We start from the raw sequence: 20,293 nt of genomic DNA, 5'->3' as shown, positions 1-20,293 counted from the left end.
CATTTATGTGATTCACTTGGGGCCTTGCTGTTTAAATGAAAATAGATACAGCACTTCCACCGTTACAAATCACAGAATTGTTATGGTACAGGAAGAGGCCATTTGGCCCATCGTGTCTGCACCAGCTCTCCAAATGAGCATCATGACTTTTCCCCATACCCCTGCACATGGTTTTCATTCAAGTAATCATCTAATGCCCTCTTGAATGTCTCGATTGGACCTTCCTCCACCACACTTCCAGATCTGAACCGCTTGTGTGAAAACACGTTTTCTCACATCATATTTACATAGAACATACAGTGCAGAAGGAGGCCATTCGTCCCATCGAGTCTGCACCGACCCACTTAAGCCCTCACTTCAACCCTATCCCCATAACCGAATAACCCCATCCAAGCTTTTAGGTCAGCAAGGGCAATTTATCATGGCCAATCCACCTAACATGCACGACTTTGGACTGTGGGAGGAAACCGGAGCACCCGGAGGAAACCCACGCAGACACCACACAGATAGTGACCCAGCAGGGAATCGAACCTGGGACCCTGGAGCTGTGAAGCCACAGCGCTAGCCACTTGTGCTACCGTGCTGCCCGTAGATTTACAATCTAGGCAAGCAGGAAAGTTAACAGCAGGCATAATTACACAGTGGCCATGCCCAGAACGATCGACTGCAGAGCTGGAAATCCAATAATAGGCCTAGCTACTGCCTTTGATGGGCAGAAGTACACAGTGGTTTAGAAACGAATATTTCAAAGGGCAGCACAGCAGCGCAGTGGTTAGCACTGTTGCCTCACAGCACAGAGGACCCGCGTTCGATCCCGGCCCGGGTCACTATCCGTGTGGAGTTTGCACATTCTCCCTGTGTCTGTGTGGGTCTCAACCCCACAACCCAAAGATGTGCAGGCTAGGTGGATTGGCCATGTTAAATTGCCCCTTAAGTGGGGGAAAAAATTGGGTACTCTAAATTTATTTAAAAAAAAGAAAAGAATATTTCTACAAAAATCATGTACTGTTGAACTTGATTACAAAACTCAAAGCTTGGCTGAAAGGATTGCCCCAGTTCCTGCTGCGTCATCCTCCGCAATAAGATCATCTCTCGTGAATCATATTTCTACAGATCTGCAACATATGTTTCTTGTTTGAACACAAAATCCCACCCCCCACATAAAAAGCTGAACATGTTCTCATGCTCTAATGTAATCTCAAGACAATGTAGCCTAAGTTTAGAAAATAAGTTTAAAAAGGTCCAATCTATTCTTAAGTAAGACTTGTAAAATAAATGATGATTTGCTAACAGTTTGAGCAAGTTAAAACAACAAAACCGGTGGCTATTTAAAAATTCTGTCCAATTTGTTAATATCATATAGAATGACATAGAACATACAGTGCAGAAGGAGGCCATTCGGCCCATCGAGTCTGCACCGACCCACTCAAGCCCTCACTTCTACCCTATCCCCATAACCCAATTACCCCTCCTAAACGATTTGGATACTAAGGGCAATTTAGCATGGCCAAACCACCTAACCTGCACATCTTTGGACTGTAGGAGGAAACCGGAGCACCCAGAGGAAACCCACGCAGACACGGGGAGAATGTGCGGACTCTGCACAGACAGTGACCCAGCGGGGAATCGAACCTGGGACCCTGGCGCTGTGAAGCCACGATGCTATCCACTGTGCTACCGTGCTGCCCAAGTATCATTTTTAAATTGTATGTTTAAAATAAATGTTTAAAATGTGCCCAAGTATCATTTAAAAAGTATCATTACGATACTTTTAAAAATGTATTTATTTATTATTTCTAATTAAGGGGCAATTTAGCTTGGCCAATTGACGTTCCTTGCACATCTTTGTGCTGTGGGTGTGAGATCCACGAAGACACGGGGAAAAATTAGCAAACACCACATGGACAGTGACCCGGGGTCGGGACCGAACCGGGGTCCTCGACGCCATGAGGCAGCAGTGCTAATCACTGCACCACTGTGCCACCCTTGTTAACATCATAACAATAATGTGACACATCTTCTCTTTTGTTTTCTGAAATCAACTGCACCGTTCAGAAGAAGCAGAGCCATCCATCATCTCACAAATTGGATCATTGGTCCCCTTCTTGCAACTTTTATAGTTTGATAGCCTCAGTAACTAAAAGACAGACTTCAGTCCCTCACGAGCCGGCAGTTCCATTCAGAGTCAGGCCACGGTCACACTTTTGACTGAGCAAAAGGCAACAATCCTATTCACAAGACATCAATGATAACATGACGTAACTTCGCTCTATTGTACAATATACAATTGCTTTAGGCTTGGCTGGTCAGGTTTAAATTAGAGCTGTTTGTATCTTTATAGAAAAATCTGTAAAACTGCCAGCTACTGGAATAGAAAGTTCTGTGCCTTGCTAATCAAGTGCTTCAGGAGAACTGACAAGAAACTAAACTGAGTAATTGTTTTTAAAAAGCAGTTATTGGAATCAGGTTGGTTGGTTGGATAAAGTGATTCTCGCAAAATTTGTATTTCAAATCAATACGAATGCGACTGTAGGGCACCTCGATTGGTCCCACGAGCCTGGTTCCAACATGAATGTAACAGTCACAACACTGTGTAACTACCAAGTATATTATATCCAGATTTTAAAAACATTTCAATGTGATTCCCATTCTGTGGATGTGTATGACTGCACAGCCAAGGCTGTGGATGTGTATTACTGCAGACAAGGCTGTGGATGTGTATTACTGCAGACAAGGCTCTGGATGTGTATGATTGCAGACAATGCTGTGGATGTGCATGACTGCACAGACAAGGCTGTGGGTGTGTATGACTGCACAGACAAGGCTGTGGATGTGTATGACTGCACAGGCAAGACTTTGGATGTGTCTGACTGCACAGACAAGGCTGTGGATGTGTATGACTGCACAGACAAGGCTGTGGATGTGTATGACTGCACAGACAAGGCTGTGGATGTGTATGACTGCACAGACAAGGCTGTGGATGTGTATGACTGCACAGACAAGGCTGTGGATGTGTATGACTGCACAGACAAGGCTGTGGATGTGTATGACTGCACAGACAAGGCTGTGGATGTGTATAACTGCACAGACAAGACTGTGGATGTGTATGACTGCACAGGCAAGGCTGTGGATGTGTATGACTGCACAGACAAGGCTGTGGATGTGTATGACTGCAGACAAGGCTGTGGATGTGTATGACTGCACAGACAAGGCTGTGGATGTGTATGACTGCACAGACAATGCTGTGGATGTGTATTACTGCAGACAAGGCTGTGGATGTGTATGACTGCACAGACAAGGCTGTGGATGTGTATGACTGCACAGACAAGGCTGTGGATGTGTATGACTGCACAGACAAGCCTGTGGATGTGTATGACTGCACAGACAAGGCTGTGGATGTGTATGACTGCACAGACAAGGCTGTGGATGTGTATGACTGCACAGACAAGCCTGTGGATGTGTATGACTGCACAGACAAGCCTGTGGATGTGTATGACTGCACAGACAAGCCTGTGGATGTGTATGACTGCACAGACAAGGCTGTGGATGTGTATTACTGCAGACAAGGCTGTGTATGTGTATGACTGCACAGACAATGCTGTGGATGTGTATGTCTGCACAGACAAGGCGGTGGATGTGTATGACTGCACAGACAATGCTGTGGATGTGTATGACTGCACAGACAAGGCTGTGGATGTGTTTGACTGCACAGACAAGGCTGTGGATGTGTATGACTGCACAGACAAGCCTGTGGATGTGTATGACTGCACAGACAAGCCTGTGGATGTGTATGACTGCACAGACAAGCCTGTGGATGTGTATGACTGCACAGACAAGCCTGTGGATGTGTATGACTGCACAGACAAGGCGGTGGATGTGTATGACTGCACAGACAAGGCTGTGGATGTGTATGACTGCACAGACAAGGCTGTGGATGTGTATGACTGCACAGACAAGGCTGTGGATGTGTATGACTGCACAGACAAGGCTGTGGATGTGTATGACTGCACAGACAAGGCTGTGGATGTGTATGACTGCACAGACAAGGCTGTGGATGTGTATGTCTGCACAGACAAGCCTGTGGATGTGTATGACTGCACAGACAAGCCTGTGGATGTGTATGACTGCACAGACAAGGCTGTGGATGTGTATGACTGCACAGACAAGGCTGTGGATGTGTATTACTGCAGACAAGGCTGTGGATGTGTATGACTGCACAGACGAGGCTGTGGATGTGTATGACTGCACAGACAAGGCTGTGGATGTGTATGACTGCACAGACAAGGCTGTGGATGTGTATAAGAACATAAGAACTAGGAGCAGGAGTAGGCCATCTGGCCCCTCGAGCCTGCTCCGCCATTCAATTAGATCATGGCTGATCTTTTGTGGACTCAGCTCCACTTTCCGGCCCGAACACCATAACCCTTAATCCCTTTATTCTTCAAAAAACTATCTATCTTTACCTTAAAAACATGTAATGAAGGAGCCTCAACTGCTTCACTGGGCAAGGAATTCCATAGATTCACAACCCTTTGGGTGAAGAAGTTCCTCCTAAACTCAGTCCTAAATCTACTTCCCCTTATTTTGAGGCTATGTCCCCTAGTTCTGCTGTCACCCGCCAGTGGAAACAACCTGCCCGCATCTATCCTATCTATTCCCTTCATAATTTTAAATGTTTCTATAAGATCCCCCCCTCATCCTTCTAAATTCCAACGAGTACAGTCCCAGTCTACTCAACCTCTCCTTATAATCCAGCCCCTTCAGCTCTGGGATTAACCTAGTGAATCTCCTCTGCACACCCTCCAGCTCCAGTACGTCCTTTCTCAAGTACGGAGACCAAAACTGAACACAATACTCCAGGTGTGGCTGCACTAACACCTTATACAATTGCAACATAACCTCCCTAGTCTTAAACTCCATCCCTCTAGCAATGAAGGACAAAATTCCATTTGCCTTCTTAATCACCTGTTGCACCTGTAAACCAACTTTCTGTGACTCATGCACTAGCACACCCAAGTCTCTCTGAACAGCGGCATGCTTTAATATTTTATTGTTTAAATAATAATCCCGTTTGCTGTTATTCCTACCAAAATGGATAACCTCACATTTGTCAACATTGTATTCCATCTGCCAGACCCGAGCCCATTCACTTAACCTATCCAAATCCCTCTGCAGACTTCCAGTATCCTCTGCACTTTTCGCTTTACCACTCATCTTAGTGTCATCTGCAAACTTGGACACATTGCCCTTGGTCCCCAACTCCAAATCATCTATGTAAATTGTGAACAATTGTGGGCCCAACACGGATCCCTGAGGGACACCACTAGCTATGACTGCACAGACAAGGCTGTGGATGTGTATGACTGCATAGACAAGGCGGTGGATGTGTATGACTGCACAGACAAGGCTGTGGATGTGTATGACTGCACAGACAAGGCTGTGGATGTGTATGACTGCACAGACAAGGCTGTGGATGTGTATGACTGCACAGACAAGGCTGTGGATGTGTATGACTGCACAGACAAGGCTGTGACAAATACACGTTCTACTTCTGCTCCTAAGATTAAATATTGTTAGACAACTCAGCTGTAAATAGATCAATTTCACCATCACCTTTAATGCAACGTTATTCCGCTCCCTACTTGGAAATATATGCAAAGTTTGTAAAGAAGATATCAGGCTGTATTCGGTTGGTTGGTTGGCTGACCCCCCCCCCCCCCCCCCTCCCGGCAGACCCAGACCCAGGGCCTCCTGCCACCCGGGGGTGGCTCCCACGGTATGCTCCCCCACCCGTTCCCGGACCCAGGGTGTGCTGCTGACGCCTACAGACCCGGACCTTGATCCGGGGTCTCCCGTTGCCCCACATCCAGCATCTCCTACCGCCCACAGGCAGGCCCAGCATAGAGGGGGTGACCTGTTAATCAGAACATATAGTAGCAACATTTTCTAAACAAATAAGCATTTCACATCCTGTTAATTTATTAAATCAGTCGCAAATTGAGACAATCACAAAAGTGACTGTAGCTTTATTACAATGCTGCCCTGTCACTGCAGCTTTGTTTGCACAAATAATTGGAATTTATATCTGAAACCCTACATTGAAGGGTCTGCTGCTCCTCTCCTGATGCAAGACACATTTTACTTTTACTTGAAATCCTTTGCTTTAACACCAGTATAATGAAGTGATTGTCAGTGTTCTTCATCCTCATATTGTAATCTTTAGCCAGTGACATGTTTTCCACCCACAGCTCCAAAAGATAATGCAATTATCACTGTTGCCTAGTAACCCACATTTCAGCTGCCGGAACCAGCCTGATAACTGCTAATTCTACTTGCACGTTTTACAAGACGTCGAGGTGATGTAATTTACAATATCTGTTGAACATTGCTCATCAGCAGCGAGTGTTATAGCAGGCAGCAGTCACCACTTTATAAAAGTCAAGTTACTGGTTCGAACACAACTGCTGCATTTCAAGAGCAAAACCATTCCTACGGGGCGACATGAAAAAAACAAAGTCTTTGTGAAAAGTATTCAGCAAACCGTGATCATTAGAAGAAAGAGCAGAGAGACATGAGCCATCGTTATCACTTTAAGTGTAAGCAACACAATGACCCCCTGCCATAACTGGTATCATGTTCGGTTAACAAAAGGGGAGTAACTAGGAATTTTAAATGAAGACAATACTTCCGAGGCCTAATGAGGCTCGGCTTTAAGGCATTATAGCAATTTCATTTTAAAAAGCTTGCTTTTTCAAAAAATACTTTCTAAAGCAATATTTGTTCAAAGACGCCACCCTTGACTAAAGGAAGGCAGATTCAGTCTGACCTGGATGTACAGATACAAAATCCAAATGAACCCAATTTAGCACCAGTCACGATTTTGAAAAGCCGCTGTATGATTTTCATTATCCAGTACAGTGGGTTTTTCAAACTTCTTTTGCCTGGACCCACTTTTATTAACTGGCCGACCTTCGCGACCCATCATTACTTCTCATCTTTAATGCGACAGGTGAGGCTGCTTGGTCCTTACGATTTCATTTCTTTGCCATTCGATGTTAAGCCCTGGCTGCATCCAAAAATCAAGAGGTTTGTCTTCGAACTCACCATGCTTCGTCTTCAAATGCCTTTGAAGTTTTGAGGGTTTGAAACTTTAATTTGCCAGTAGTTCCCTGCATATAACACACATGGGCTGCGCATCCTGATTTGCAGTGGCACAATTAATAAAGCCATGCCTTAAAAAATCATCTTTATACTGCTTTGTGTCCGATCTCAGCTTCTTCTTAATGGGTTGTTCATCAGTGGTCCTGGAGCTCACACCAGCACTGCTTTGTCCTGCCATGGACTCTCCCGTACAGCCCTCTCCAGCAGATTTAGTTGTGAGATTATGGCCTTATTGTGTCTCTGGCCTTCTCTTCCTTATTACAAAATGGTTCAGTTCAATTCTCCCATCTTGTTGCTTCCTTGCTGGCGATTTCACACCCAGAACATGTGATGTCAGTCAGTGTTAGGGGCGTGTGACATGATCTCTGCTGTCACTTCTGGTAGGAAGACTCCAGCTGTTCCTGGGACAGTGTGCTGACATCTGGAGGAGTCGGTCTGCCCCGCTGGGCTCGGAGCCTGTACACTGCTACATCCGGCTGAGGGGGCACGCATGCACTGGGCGGCCAGCATTCTTGAAAGCCGGTCGTAGTCGGCCCGCATTTCTAAAAGCCGATTGCGGTTGTTGGGCACTTCTTTCCGCGATCAGGAACGCCGCGACCCGCCTGACTCCCGCCTGTGACCCACCAGTGGGCCGCGACCCCGAGTTTGAAAATTACTGATCTAGCATTACTCAAGGCCACATGCAGAGATGCTCTATTTTTGAACATTAATGACACTTACATTCCAAATCATAATCTCAGTGTCAAAATTGACACTGTTCAGTGAAGTAGGATCTGGAATACCATCGATGCGATTGCGGGCGAGATAGAAGATATTCTGATCGTTTGCCTCGGTAAGAGTCAGAGCTGGATTTTGGCTACTGAGGCAGGTAGTTAGAGACCAGAAATTTGTTGCCAGACCGGTCTTGGTAAAAGGAACCACAAATCACACAATTTTCACTCCAGATAGCCAGCGACGCGGTAGAGTCAAGCCTGCTGGCTCCAGAAGCAGAGTATAGGGTAGTCATGGAGGCAGGCGAGTGCTGAGGCGGGCTTGCTAGAAGGCTTGTCCCAGTTCTCCGGGACTTTGTCCCAGTTGTTTCAGGAGTTGTTAGGCCCTCTAGCCCTCACCCATCTCCGTGCATATGCTCCATGCCAGCTCATGCCCCTCACTAACTACATGGCCTTCATACCCTCCATGCCCACCCACCCCACTTAGCCCTCATAACCTTCATACCAACTTATCCCTCACCACCCACTCCCATGTACCCTTATATCAAGCTCTTAAATCTCAAATGGTTAAGCTCTTAGAAAAGCAAACTTCTATTCAGGACCCACATCAAAAGACATCTAATTCGTTAATAGCCTCTTTAAACTGTCAAATATCAAACTTAAAACCCGAACTGAAAAAACTATGAGCGGAATTCTCCGCAAAGCCCGACGCTGACGTGAAACCCAGAGAGGTTCACGACAGCGTCGGAGGCCTCTCCTTGCCCCCTATTCCCCCCCCCCCCCCCCCCCCCCGGGGGGGCTAAGAGGGCCGTGCCGTTAATCTCGGCCGCGGAGCCTTGTCGCTGGTGTCAAGGCCCGGCGCGCCGAGAATGACGCGGCCGGCGCGCCTAATGATGTCAGCCGTGCAAGCGCAGGTTGGCCGGCTCCAATCCGCGCATGCTCGGCTGACGTCACGACGGATGATGGCTCAAACCCGCGCATGCGCGGTTGCCGTTCTCCCCTCCGCTGCCCCACAAGACGTGGCGGCGTGATCTTGCGGGGCGGCGGAGGGGAAAGAGTGCGTCCCTTTGAGATGCCGGCCCGACGATCGGTGGGCACCGATCACGGGCCAGTCCCCTCCCGAGCACGGTCGTGGTGCTCACTCCCCTCTCCGCTCCCCACAAGCCACAAAACAGCTGCTGGCGCCAAGTTCACACCGGCAGCGACCAGGTGTGGCTGCCGCTGGCGTGAACCGGTTGGGAACGGCAGGCCGCTCGGCCCATCGGGTCGGAGAATCGCAGGCCGCCGTTTTTCACCGAGAGGCGTGTCGCGCATTTTGTTGGGGGGGGGGTGGGAGATTCGCGGGTGGTGCCAGAGCGGCCCTCCCGCGATTCTCCCACCCGGCGTGGGAGCGGAGAATCGCGCCCTATAGCTGTTGAAACTCAGCCAATCAATTAGAATGACATAATAATACCCTTGGGGAAATTTCAACAAAGATCTCCATTGAAACTGCATGATCAGAAGCTACTGTTTTTTTCTAACCAACAGAAGATGGCCTGTCACTCGCAGCAGTCCAGCAGAAGTTTTTTTTAAACTATCAGTACATGCAGCTGCAGCATGCTTTGCTTAGAGGTTCAAGAGTAGGGGATTTCAAAATTTTCAGATCATGACTACTATACAGACGCCATGTTACTTACCTTTCATTTGGTGACACATTGCGGGTCAAGGCCCTGACAACAGCCAAAATGAGGTTTGTTTGAACTCAGCAGTGAATTCAAATGGTCCTGTTGAGTCAAGGTTTCCCTTCAAGCTGAATATTGCCCCTCCCCTTCCCCCACCGACAAAAACTGGATGCTGGAAATGGGGGCAGAACTTCTAGATCTAGGTTCCATCCGCCATTTTAAAATGCTTGCAAAGTCTTCCTTCCCTCCTCCACAAAAATCTGACCCGTAGTTTCAGGATACACTAATCAACACGACTGCAACAAGGCTCATAAATTGGTTTATAATCCTATATTCAGCAGCATAATTACTAATCTCATATCGATTGGCATGCATTAGAACTAAGCCAAATAAATGCATTCCCCATGTACAACCAACTTTAAACTTGCTCGTTATGATCAGGAGAGTAATTTAAAACATTGAAATTGAGTTGCCTCATATATAATCATTATAAACGCCTATGATAATTATACAAATACATGTGTGAAACACCTGAACACACTGCACAGATCATCCATTATAAAAATAAATTCACTTTGAACAGCAATTCCTTAAGGAGGGCAAGGATTGGACGAATAGCAGAGAGTTTCCAAACCTGACAGATCAACGCAAAAAGGCTCCAATCCCAGGGTCTTTGAAAGTTTTGAAAGGATGTCACTCACCTTTCATTTTCACGTGGAATTCTCCTAACTGGTTCTCGAGCTCACTCTCCATTGTGCACATACTCTGGGTAAAAGAAAGGGACTTTTTCACTTTGGTACAACGTAGATCACAATGTAGATCACTTGGGTTTCAAGGTTAATAACAAAGCCAATAAATCAGGACATCACACTCCCTAGATTTGATTTTCAATTGGGAATCTGACATCCGGATTATTTCCAAATCCTGTTGCGTCTATGTCACTTAGGCATCGTAATCTTCAAACCTTAACTTGAAGGAATTTGGAGGGCCAGAAGCCTTCGCGCTCAGAGAATTGACCAACGGCCAACAATACCGTAGCCAAGCTCACAGCGAAACCACTGATGGTAAGCAAGTTCCAGTCTGCAAAATCTTTTTGCAGCTCTCTGCTTTAAAATTGGCAGCTGTGCACTAGCGTGTGCTCAGACTGTTCAGAATTGGCAACTTCTCATTTGAAAATCACCTCCTAGCTCTCCCTGGGCCATTAATTGGAAGTGAGCAGATTCGCAGTTCCACCCTCCCTTTTAAAATTGTGTTGCGCTCTGGAGGTGTTGGGATTCAATGACACACTGTGAACACAATTTCCGATGCGCAGTAAGAGGGAGTGCTGCAGTATTCCATCTTTTGGATGACATGTTAAACTACGACCCAGCCAACATTGCTCTAAACTATAGAGGAACATAGCAACCTACAAAAAACCTGCAGGGCAGCAAGCCAAAATTAGAGAACACACTGCTATTTGCCCTCTCAGGTGGGCACAGATGACCCCATAGCACTGTTTTGAAAGAACAGGGAGTTTTTTGTTTTAATTTATTCGTCATGCGACGTGGACGTCGCGGGCTCCGCCTGCATTTATCGTCCATCCGTAATTGCCCTTCTTCGGAGGGCATTTAAGAGTCAACCATACTGCTGTGGATCTGGAGTCACATGTAGACCAGACCATTAAAAATGGCAGATTTCCTTCCGTAAAGATATTAGTGAACCAAATGGGTTTCTACAACAATCAACAATGGTTTCAAGGTTAGACCTCTAATTTCAAATTTTTGTTGAATTCAAATTTCACTATCTGCTGTGGATTAACCAGAGTCTGTAGATTACTTGTCCAGTGATATTACCACTTTTGGGAGTCAATATTTATCCCTCAACCAACATGACTAAAACATTAGCTGGTCATTTATTTTGTTGCTGTTTTGGGAGCTGGCTGTGCACAATTAGCTACCAGGGTTTCAACATTACTTCATTGACTCCACTTCAAAAGTATTCCCTTGGGACATCCTAAAATTGCAAAAGCGCAATATCATTGCAAGTTTATAAAATCTAAAGAAGTTACAATGTACCAGTCACATTAACCACTGTGTTCAGTTCTGATTGCCAATGGTGCAAGATGCACAAGTAGCAAAGAAGATAGAGATAAAAAAAGAAAGTGCTGGAAATACTCAAGACATTCCAGCAGCATCAATGGGCAGAGAAACAGAGTTAATGTTTCAAGTGATTGCTCTTCAGAACTGGAACTTCCAATACACAAGAGGAGACATATTTGACTTGAAATATTAACTCCATTTCTTGCTCCACAGATGCTGACAGACATTCAACTTGAAACATTAAAAAGATTCTAGTTCATATTTCCAGTACCCACAGTATTTTGCCTTTCAATTAGAGAAAACTGAGAAGGGAAACAGCACTGATCCCCAGTGGAAAGGAAATGAACAATGAATGTAATATCACCCACTTGTGGCCGTTTGTGTGTGTGTTTATTAAGCCCAAACCAGGTTAAACCAGTTCAGTTGGGTACTTGATCTCTATCCAGCACAAAGTATTTTTTTGTCCTGCACAGATATCACAAAAAGAAAATTCAGCTTCTGGAATAACAAACATGTGAAAGGTGAAAATCTCATAGGAATAAATATAATACTGAATGGTATAAATAAGGGAAACCCAGATAATTTCAAGAAGATAGGCTGGATGACAGATTTAAATTAGGAATATGAAATTTAAATTAGCTGTAAAAATAATTTGCACTTGTATAGCACATTATCTCAGGACATCCCAAAACATCAGTTTAAGAACTGGTGTTATTAGCTTTGAAGTGTAGTCAGCAACACAGGACAAAAGCAGGGCCTATTCTAATATGTACATCCCAATAGCATGACATGTGATAACTTTCAGCATCATTGTATCAAGGAAATTCTGTTGCATTTATACTTCAAAGATCCAGCCACCAAGCTCAGCACTATTTGCTTATTTCCCAATTACAATCTTTCAGCTCCTGACTTTACCTCAGTATATTCTTTGTAGCCCTTGTTAGCTTCAGCTAAGCTCTCCCTGGCTTCTTTGCTGGTTTGAGACACAGTATAGGCCCGCACCATGTTGTTTGCACCATCTCGTAATCTTCGCTGGATGCAGTAAGATTCATAAAGCTCATCGATCTGCAACGATTGCAATGAAAATAAACCAGTCAGTCATCTACTTTACCAGAACAATGCTGTGGATGCAGCAGGCTCAAGACTTTATTAAGCAGACAATGTAGTGCATAGGCTTTCAAATCCGGGTTCAAGGAGGTTTTATATCTGGGTCTCTAACCACAATGCACTGTTGTACATTTATTTTAGACAAACTACCCATACACCTCAGAAATGGGAAATTGTTCAAGAACCAACAGAAAGTCTATTATCTTTCGCACATTTCATTGATAAACGAATGAGAGGGATCCATTTGGACTGGAGAAAGAATTTCCAGTTAACCTGAATGTCAATTCATGAGATCTATAGCAGAGGATCCCATTGACAATGATATTCTGGGCATTCTTCATATGCGAGTCAAGACAATAAGTGGCATTGGCTATTCCCCATGAAGGGACCTGACAGGCGACAGCCGATTTTTTCCTTATTCACTTTTTGTATGAGATTCAAATATCATCAAAGCAACTGAGACCCCAATTTAGTATTGAGAGACTGTGACATTGCCCGAGATGCAGTCTTTTGGATGCAACATTGAACCAAATCCCTGTCTGCCCGCTCTGGCAGATGCACAAGGTCCCATTGCAGTATTCAAAGGAGGGTACAGGAATTCACCCTGCACCCTGTCCGTGATATACAATGCACCAACACTGACAAACCAGAATAGCCGGTCACTTATCTCATTTCAGCGTGAGATTTCACACAATCTGGTTACCATATTCACCTTAACGCTTGGAAAATTAATGATTTACCTGTGAAGTATTTTTAGCTGGCTCAAAGACATACAAATACTATATAAAGGCAACCGCTGTCACTCATGTGCACTTTCTAGTGTGGACATCAGGGTATTGTGACAGCAGCTGACAATCTAATCTACTTTACTCTCTCCACTCACCTTTTTTACTGACCAAATCATACAGATTGCAATAGGTTAGATTTAAAGAATTCCAAATTCCGATTTAAAAAGAAACAATAAATGTAGTGAATTTTTAATGACACCAAGATTGTTATTTATGCTGGGTACTAATTCCAGACAGCGTCCACAACAAATTCTAAATAGTTAGCGGCAAAGGTTGACGAACCCCGATCGCCTGGGTGAAAGAGCTCCCTGTGTAACACACGTCACTGTGTAGCAGTTGCCATCGGAGTGTCCGTATAAGAAATGTTTTTGTCTTATCACATGGCTTCAGTGAAGTCATTGTGTGGGTGGAGCTGGGCTGTGGCTCTTGTTTTGGACTGGTTTGAACACAGGTTGAAAGAAGTGTCTCTCTATCTTCATTTTAAAAGCTGTTTCCAGACTACTTGGTAACTTAAAATAAATAATTGCTTTATGGAAATAATTCAAACCTGCTGTTTGAGAAGGGAAACAGAGTATCAATAATAGTTCTTATACCAGTAAGAATGCCGTGTGCTGGGCCACACCTTTGAAAAGGGGTTTCTGGTTTTACTTGGATTTTGTATTGAATTGGAACAGTTAAGGGGGAATTCATTAAGGGTTATACCTAATTACTGTAGCTGTGTGGGGTCTTTAGGTTTGCAGTCGATAAAAAATTCTTACTGTGTGTGTTTATACAAATGTGAACTAAATTTGTAGAATGAAGCTTGTTTTTTGATTTAAAGCCCTGAAGAAGTCTGTTGAATCACACCTGAAAGGCAGGCTCTTGTGCTCATTTTAGCCAAATTCAACAAAGCTTTTGGATCAGGTGGACTCCATAATAACTTTGGAGTTATTAAACCCTGACCCATAACACAGTTCACTGGAACCCTTTAATGAGTCTTCTATCTATGAGTTGGCATTGTGGTGCCTCTTACTAAAGACACTTATTATAACTAACACAAAGAAATCTTTCCACAACATGGAACATTTAGCTAATATAAGGCAGTATTCTGGAAATGACAATTATCTGAATTTTAATGTAATTCTCCGCATTATAAAGAGAGAAATTTGTAAGTTGATTGGCCCTACTCAGCCTTCTTTGTATTGGGTTTTTAAATTGTTGCCCGGAACAGTCAGGGGACAGACTCTGTAAAACTGATCTTTTCCACAAAAAAATAATGGTGTAAAATCATATTTCAGTTAAATCAGGGTTTTTCAAAGTGCGAGTTGTGAATAGGTCGCTGGCAGATGTCGGGAGAGTCACGGAGCAATCAGTGACTGTATTCCTGTGGAGGTCCCGATCGGGCAGGGAAAGAGTGCTTAAAGGCCGTTACCGGCATTTTTATTGAGAATGGCGACCACTGCCATATTTTAAATGAGAAGGAAAGGAGGCTGTGTGCAGTCTTCTGGCCAGAAGTGACAGTAGTGAACAAGAAATTGTGCCCTGCATGTATACTTGATACCCTGTATGTACATGCTTTTTGGTGCTAAATCACGGAGGAGAGCTTCTTCAATTTTCTAGTTGCTAGCAAGACAGGAGGACTGTGAAGAAAGTGAAGGCCAGAGACACAAATAGGCAGTGTACTTACTGGCCAGGACCTCACATCTGAATCTGGAGAGAGCTGCTCAGAAGAGTCCAGGGCAGGAGACAGCAGTGCTGTTGTTAGCACCGTACAGAGCTCCAATGCCTTTGGCTAACAGCCTACGAAGAAGAAACTTAACTCAGGAACAAAGCAGTATAAAGATGAGTTCTTGAGGTATGGTTTTGTCAATTGTGCCGGTGCAAATAAGGAAGCAATCCAATGTGTGTTATATGCAAAGAAGTATAGGCAAATTAAGTTTCCGATTTTGCAAGAGAAGTGATGGGTAAAAAATTCCTTTTGAGGTTGAGAGCCCAGAGTCAGTTATTAACTTTCAGCTGAATAGGGCAGCATGGTGGCACAGTGGTTAGCACTGCTACATACAGTGCTGAGGACCCCGGCTCGATCCTGGCCCTGGCCACAGTCTCTGTGGAGCTTCTCCCTGTGTGTCATCCTCACAACCCAAAGATGTAAATATTAGGTGGTTTGGCTCCACTAAATTGCACCTTCGTTGGGAACAAAAAATAATTGGGTGCTCTAAATTTATTTTTTAAATCTTACAGCTGACACCAAATGAAAAGACTACACTGCTGTACTTTCCCTGTGACAGCACATGAAAAACATACCAAAAGCCCGCGGGGCCGTTAGTATTTTGGAGTAGCATCTTTCAGGAGTATTCAGTGCTGAGTAAAACAAGCATTTTGTTGCTATTGCCTTCATGGCGACCTAGATGTGCAAGGTTGGACTTTCCGTTCTCACAAAGATGAAGACGGCATAAAGCAACTGGCTGAAGTCTGCACCTGATATGCGCATTGCTCTCTCCTCCTATGAACCTGATTGGAATGAGATCATGAGGCTCCCCTTTTGCATTAAAGATAGGCAAACGTGCCGTTTGTCGTGAAGTTCAGCCGACATGGGCTGCGAAGGTCGGCCGGCTTACAAGAGTGGATCCCTGGAAAAAAAGCTTGAAAAACACTGAGTTAGATGATGAATTAGGACATTAAGAGTGGCCAGCACACCCCAAGTACCTGAAACAGGTCTGTTGTGCCACTGAAGGAGCAAGGGAGAGAATCCCAGAGTATAGGGCCTAGGCACTGTTTGGAGAAATGCTTTTGTGAACGGTTGCCTGTTTTGTACTGTGGCTTGCAATACTCATATGACCAGAGTCGTGTGACCTCTGATATCATTCCTTTGAGAGTAAAAGGATTGAAGCGGAAACCATTTAACACACCACATCGAACATGGTGTGGCTGAAATAGAGTGGATTTTGATCAGTGGAAGAGAGCCAGCCACTGTAAGAAACAGCAGAGTATAATTAAAATTTCAGTCTACAACATTGTACAGGATATCGACTTCTGGGTGAGTCTTGTTTAACTCTATAGCAATTTCATAATTCTGCCATTGAGATGAGATTTAATTGGCAGTTCTTCTCATCTCAATGGCAGAATTATGAAATTGCTATAGAGTTAAACAAGAAACCCAAACAAATGAGTAGCAACTCTGAAGTCAGTGCTGGGGGGTGGAAAAGAGTGCTACAAGCTGTTCTGCACCCTAGACCTCACCAAGGAGCAAAAAGGCCAGTCGTATGAAATGCTGGACAACACAGTAGCACAGTGGTTCGCACAGTTGCTTCACAGCTCCAGGATTCCCGGCTTGGGTCACTGTCTGTTTCTGGGTTTCCTCCAGGTGCTCCTGTTTCCTCCCACAATCCAAAGATGTGCAGGTTAGGTGGATTGGCCTTGATAAATTGCCCTTAGTGTCCAAAACGGTTAGGTGGGGTTACTGGGTTACAGGGATAGGGTAGAGGCATGGGCTTAAGTAGGGTGCTCTTTACAAGAGCCGGTGCAGACTCGATGGGCCAAACGGCCTCCTTCTGCACTGTAAAATTCGATGATCTATGATTCTACTGGAGGTCTTGAAGACCCAAGTTGAACACCCCGAGTTGTTATTTACAAATGTTACGTGTAACGTCAGTGCTCAGGAAGATGGGGAGAATATTGATCAGTGAGTGAGATGTTGAGCTGAATCTTGAGAGTTTGAGCAACTGAAGGATGATCCGATTAAAGCTACAATTGTCTTGGGAACAAGAGATTCCCCCATGAAGACATGTCTGTTGAGAGAAGAGAAACATACTCTAACAAGAGCTACTGCCATATGCAGAAGTTCTGAAATGATTAATCATTAGCTGAACAGTACTTGCACTATGCAGAGAGGAAGTTCAGGTCTTGTAATCACAAGACCAAGGAGAAAATGAGAACTATTTACAGAAGGGTCAGCAGAGAGATAAAGGTCAGAGTACTGGATGCAAATATTGCGGAGGTCACCATATAAAAAAGGAAGCATTACCAGTGTGGGGAAAGCAGTTCTCTAACTGCAAGGAGATGAATCACTTTGCTTTCAAGTGTTTGGCTGGAAAGAAAAAAAGCAAGCCTATTCGGACAACTTATTCCACACCCTAGAACAGGTTGGCACCTTCAAGTCTCCGGGTAAACAATGGTTTGTGACTACTGGAATGCTAACTTCAGATGGACAGCATCAGGTTAATGGAAGTGATACAGAGCTGTCCTCCGTGCAACAGTGTGAGCTTCAGTGACCTGTGTGAAGTTGCTCAAGATAGTGACCTGGATATGAAGCCACTGAAGGTAAAGTTGAGGCTCTGTGATAGAATAATGCTCACCCTAAGAGATTGAATTAAGCCAAGAGCCCAATGCAAGGAGAACAAAGGAGATCTGCAGTTCCAGATCATCGATGATGAGCAGCATCCTCTGATTTCTGCTCAAACATGTCAAAGCAGATATATAGGAACACCACCACCTGGAAATTCCCTTCCAAGCCATTCACCATCTGAACTTGGAAAAATATCGCCGTCCCACACTGTTGCTGGGTCAAAATCCTGGAACTCCCTCCCTGATAGCACACTGGGTGTACCCACACCACAAAGACCGCAGCAATTCAAGAATGCAGCTCACCACCACTTCAAAGACAATTATGGACAAGCAATAAATGCTGGCCCAGTCAGTGATGCCCGTATCCCTTGAATAAAAAAAAGTTTGGACCCTCCATGTACCAAAAGATATTTACAATGTTTCGCACGGCACCAAGCCATTGACAGCTGAACAGATCCTGAATTACAAAGATATTTTCACAGGTCTTGGATGTCCTCTTGGTGACTATCATCTTGAAGTAGATGAGATCATGAATTAATTTCAATCTTGTATTAACTTCTTCAGACCAGCCTGAAAGTCAAGATAGAGGAGCTTGAAAAGATGGGAGTAATTAAGTGAGTGACAGGTCCAACAGGTTGGATCGCAGCATGGTTACAGTGAAAAAACATGAAAAGTTGTGTTTACATAGATCCAAAGGATCTCAATAAAGCTCGGAAGATACCTCTCCAGCCCATGCCAACCACAAGAATTTTGCTGCAGCTTATAAGGGAAAAGTCTTTACCACCCTAGATGCAAAGGCTGGATGCTGACAAGTGAAGTTGGATTTAAGCAGCAGTTTCCTAACTATGGTCTAGATGCCATTTGGAGGGTGCAGAAAGTTGCACATGCCAGTTGGCACTTCTACTGCTCCAGAATGCAAACAGCATGAGATAGCCAATGATCTTGTGGAAGTGGAAGCAATCATCGATGACTTGCTCACCTATGGATGTGGAGGCACAATGGAAGGAGCCATCACAAACAATGATCAGAATCTTGCGAGACGTGGCAGCACGGAGGGTTAGCCCTGCTGCCTCACGGCTTGATCCCGGCTCTGCGTCACTGTACGTGTGGAGTTTGCACATTCTCAACGTGTTTGCGTGGGTTTCGCCCCCACAACCCAAAGATGTGCAGGCTAGGTGGATTGGACACGCTAAATTGCCCCTTAATTGGAAAAAATTAATTGGGTCTCTAAATTTGTTTAAAAAAGAATCTAGCAAGACAGCTAGAGAGAGCACCAGATGAAACTGAAGCCGAACAATAAAAACTGCAACTGAAGATTACTGAAGTCAAGTACATAGGTTGTGCACTGAAATAATGTTGTCCTGATCAGGTGCGAGCTGTGGCAGAAATGCAGGAACCAATGTGTGAAGGCAGTTCAATGATTTGTAAGATTTGTGAACTACCTAGCAAGGTTCTTTGTCATCACAACGTGCACTCTATGCAAGCACATAAGTGATGTTGGGGCACAGAACAAGAAGCAGACTTCACTCGCATCAAAAAACTAGTGATGACAATGCCAGTGCTGAGGTACAACAATGTCAACGATGAAGGCACACTGCAGTATGATACCAGTGAAAGAGAACTTGGAGCAAGAACAACCAGTTGCATTTCCAGTTTCAATCGTAAGGGGAATAGACAGGCGGTTCTGCGGACGCAATCGAGACTCCAGGATGGTGTGTTGCCTCCCTGGTGCAAGGGTCAAGGATGTCTCGGAGCGGCTGCAGGGTGGGTGGGTGGGACGTGGAGGGTGAACAGCCAGCTGTCGTGGTGCACATAGGCACCAACGATATAGGTAAAAAAAACGGGACGAGGTCCGACAAGCTGAAATCAGGGAGTTAGGAGTTAAACTAAAAAGTAGGACCTCAAAAGGTAGTAATCTCAGGATTGCTACCTGTGCCACGAGATAGTCAGAGTAGGAACGTCAGGATAGATAGGATGAATTCGTGGCTCGAGAGATGGTACAAGAGGGAGGGATTCAAATTCCTGGGGCATTGGAACCGGTTCTGGGGAGGTGGGACCAGTACAAACCGGACAATCTGCACCTGGGCAGGACTGGAACCGATGTCCTGGGGGGTGTTTGCTGGAGCTGTTGGGGAGGGTTTAAACTAATGTGGCAGGGGGATGGGAACCAATGCAGGAAGTCGGAAGGTAGTAAAACAGGGACAGAAACAAAAGGCAGTAAGGGGGAAAGTGTAAGGCAGAGAAGCAATAGTCAAAAATCAAAAAGGGCGACAGCACAAGGCACAGGGACTGAGGGGAGCTCAGTGAATAGGCCCAGTAATACTAAAAGGAATAAAACGGGAAGTAAAAACATAAATAGTAAGCGACGCGGCAGGTTGTTACATGAAGATATGGGTTCAACGACAAGGAAAATTAGGAGAAAAGTTAAGAGGAAATATAACGTAGGAGAGGTTACTGATCAAGGT

The 20,293-nt window shown here is 44.8% G+C and overlaps 1 protein-coding gene across 2 annotated transcripts in view; it reads right to left on the bottom strand.

The window, feature by feature from the left end:
• The window catches only part of ripor1 (RHO family interacting cell polarization regulator 1), a 229,897-nt gene that overhangs the window by 77,720 nt on the left and 131,884 nt on the right, over positions 1-20,293 (bottom strand). For both annotated transcript variants that reach the window (XM_038806778.1, XM_038806779.1), the window contains exons 7-8: positions 12,526-12,675; positions 10,234-10,297 (exon numbers count right to left, since the gene is read on the bottom strand). In XM_038806778.1, coding sequence (XP_038662706.1) covers positions 10,234-10,297; positions 12,526-12,675 — 214 coding nt within the window. The remainder of the gene's footprint in view (positions 1-10,233; positions 10,298-12,525; positions 12,676-20,293) is intronic.

This window comes from Scyliorhinus canicula, chromosome 9, assembly GCF_902713615.1.
Source record: "Scyliorhinus canicula chromosome 9, sScyCan1.1, whole genome shotgun sequence".
Classification (NCBI taxonomy): domain Eukaryota; kingdom Metazoa; phylum Chordata; class Chondrichthyes; order Carcharhiniformes; family Scyliorhinidae; genus Scyliorhinus; species Scyliorhinus canicula.
The sequence above is the reverse complement of the archived record's forward strand: the minus strand, read 5'-3'. Positions and strand labels throughout refer to the sequence as shown.